Below are 2559 nucleotides of genomic sequence, written 5' to 3' on the forward strand. Positions count from 1 at the left end.
TACAGAGCAGCTTCGAATTTCACTAAAAGCCACGTGTGAAACCTAGATCAAACTAGTGTTGAAGGTCCATATAGGTCTTAGATATATACTATAATTATTACTAGATCATATGTCAGGCTTAGGTCCTGGTTGGTAGCAACGCAATTGATTCTTATTAAAAATTGGTGCAGGAGGTGGCCAACTGTTACATGGAGGTTCAGTTTATTACTTTAGAGACATACACATAAGGTACGTGTGTACCGGCAGATAGTTCGAAGGAGACTGCCCTTAGCGTTTGCACTTAAGTGCGTGAGAACGAAGTTCACTTGACAGCGTCCGGCCTCCGGACAGTGTTTCGGGCAGGTGTGCGTGCGTGTGCCGAATAACCGCTAACATGAGCTCACATGACCGGTTGATATGAGGCGTACGCAGCACTTTTCCCCGCCCATGAAAAGTGGTCAGTGGTGTGACCTGCGCCGCGGTCGGAGTGAATATCGATGTCCATCGGTTTCTGTCGACTCCGACGTGTCATCTGTGGCGTCATGGGCCGCGTTGGACGGGTCGGATGCGTGGGCTGTATAACTTTCGGTAACCGCGATATGTGCGCCGTAGCGTGTCCCCATCTTGTCAAGGTGGCGTGTGACTATACCCTCGGCCGTTTGTACTTTAGCCATGCGACTTCCAGGCATTCATACCGGTGGATCGCATTGTTTGCGCACGTAGACAGGTGCTCCAGGTTTCAAACGACTGTCCACATCTTACTGGGTTGTCTTTTGGTTTTTGAGCACATCAGCCTGGATGATATCCAATCGACTATGTGGCAGAAAGTTGAATAACATTTCCGCAGGAGCCTTTCCCCCATGAGCAGCTGATGGTGTCCTTCTGTGGCTATGTAGCCAGCGTTGGAGTCGGATTTCCAGAGCTCCGTCCGTCAGCTTTATAAAGGCTTCTTTTACGTTTCTGACAGCCCGTTCTGCAAGTCCGTTTGACTGCGGATGATAAGGAGCTGTTTGCATGTGGCGAGTCCCATTTCGCTTTATGAATTCTTGGAAGGCCGCACCTGCGAATGCGATGCCCTTGTCAGTTAGGATGCACGTTGGTAGTCCGAAGCGGGCCCATACGGGCCCTCGACGGTCAACGATCACCTCTGTAGTTGCAGATTTTGCTCGGATACCCACTGTCCAACCAGAATGACTATCCACAATGACTACTATCATTTTCCCTTTAATCGGGCCCGCATAGTCCATGTGCATGGGGGTCCACGGTTCGCCGGACGATGGCCATGCCAGTGGCTCTTGAGATGATGGTGATGATGCCGCCTGCTGGCACATTGGGCACGAACGTACTCGTTGTTCCACGTCCCCGTCGATTCCCGGCCAGCAAATCAGGATTCTGCTGAATACTTTTGATGCAAATTCCCTGGTGTATACCGTGAAGCTCGCGAGCAGAGCGTTTCTTGCTCGTTCTGGTATCACTATGCGCTGTCCGCGCAGTATCACGTCTTTTTCAACGGACATTTCATGACGTCTCGGCCAGTATGGTTCTAGATCAGGGTCGTCCAGTTTTATAGGTCAGTCGTTCACGATCCTAGCTTTCAGCTTCTGCATAATAGGGTCGTTGAGTGTCATATCCACAAACTGCTTCCCCGATATTGGGCTCGCGTCGAACATGTCAAGAGCATGGATTGCTGTGTCAGTTGTTCACTCGGGATGCACGTAACACTGAACTGGAAGCCGGCTAAGAGTATCAGCGCTTCCATTGTTTGCCCCAGCCATGTACTTCAGTGTATATTGGTAACCAGCCAGTATCAAAGCCCAACGCTGTATGCTTCCGGCAGCTACAGTCAGAACAGGCTTGTTTTCACCAAGAAGTCCCACTAGTGGCTGATGATCAGTCTTCAGGACGAATTTTGTAATGCCGAAAACGATAGCCAGTGCTTTTTTTACAGGTGGGAATAGTTCTTCTCTGCATCACTTAATGTTCTTGATCTGAACAGTCCCAGCAAGGAACGTAGTTCGTTCACATCCCTGGGCGGCATAGCCATAGAAATAGCATCAATTTTTAGTTCTGACAGATGCAGTCCATTTCCGTCAATTGTGTGACCCATGTACTTACGTGTTCCTTGCCAAACTCGCACTTCTCACGTTTCAGACGACACCGTACTCCCTGAATACTTGGAATTCCTTCTTAAGAGTCTGGCCGAATTTATATATTTTTTTAAGAAATCAAGACATCATCCAGGTATACTTGACATCCTGGTATGCCGCGTTCCATTTTCCTTTGAAACAAGGCGGGCGCCGATGCGATTCCAAACGACAGTCCCTTGTGCATTCTTATAACTGCAATTTTCCATGACTATTCGTCAAGGGGAACTTGCAAGTATGCATCGCGGAGATCGAGTTTTGAAAATCAATATCCTCCTCCCACTGAAGCGAATAAGTCGTCCACCTTTGGCAGCGGGTACAGTTCAATTGTGCATGCCAGATTAAGTGTAACCTTAAAATCACAACAAATACCCACTGAAATGTCCTTCTTCTGCACAGGTACAACTGGCGTCGCCCAGAGCGAGTGGCTGACAGG

At 48.9% G+C, this 2559-nt stretch overlaps 1 protein-coding gene across 1 annotated transcript; it reads right to left on the minus strand.

The window, feature by feature from the left end:
* Window positions 1–737: 737 nt before the first annotated feature.
* On the minus strand, window positions 738–1496 carry LOC135373844 (uncharacterized protein K02A2.6-like). The gene has a single exon (XM_064606900.1). The coding sequence runs from the start codon at window positions 1494–1496 to the stop codon at window positions 738–740; it is 759 nt and encodes a 252-aa protein (XP_064462970.1).
* Window positions 1497–2559: the final 1063 nt, after the last annotated feature.

Source organism: Ornithodoros turicata, unplaced genomic scaffold (genome assembly GCF_037126465.1).
Source record: "Ornithodoros turicata isolate Travis unplaced genomic scaffold, ASM3712646v1 Chromosome33, whole genome shotgun sequence".
NCBI lineage: Eukaryota > Metazoa > Arthropoda > Arachnida > Ixodida > Argasidae > Ornithodoros > Ornithodoros turicata.

Coding starts and splice junctions, on each gene's coding strand:
- LOC135373844 (XM_064606900.1), bottom strand. CDS start 1,496: ATGTCCGTTGAAAAAGACGTGATACTGCGCGGACAGCGCATAGTGATA.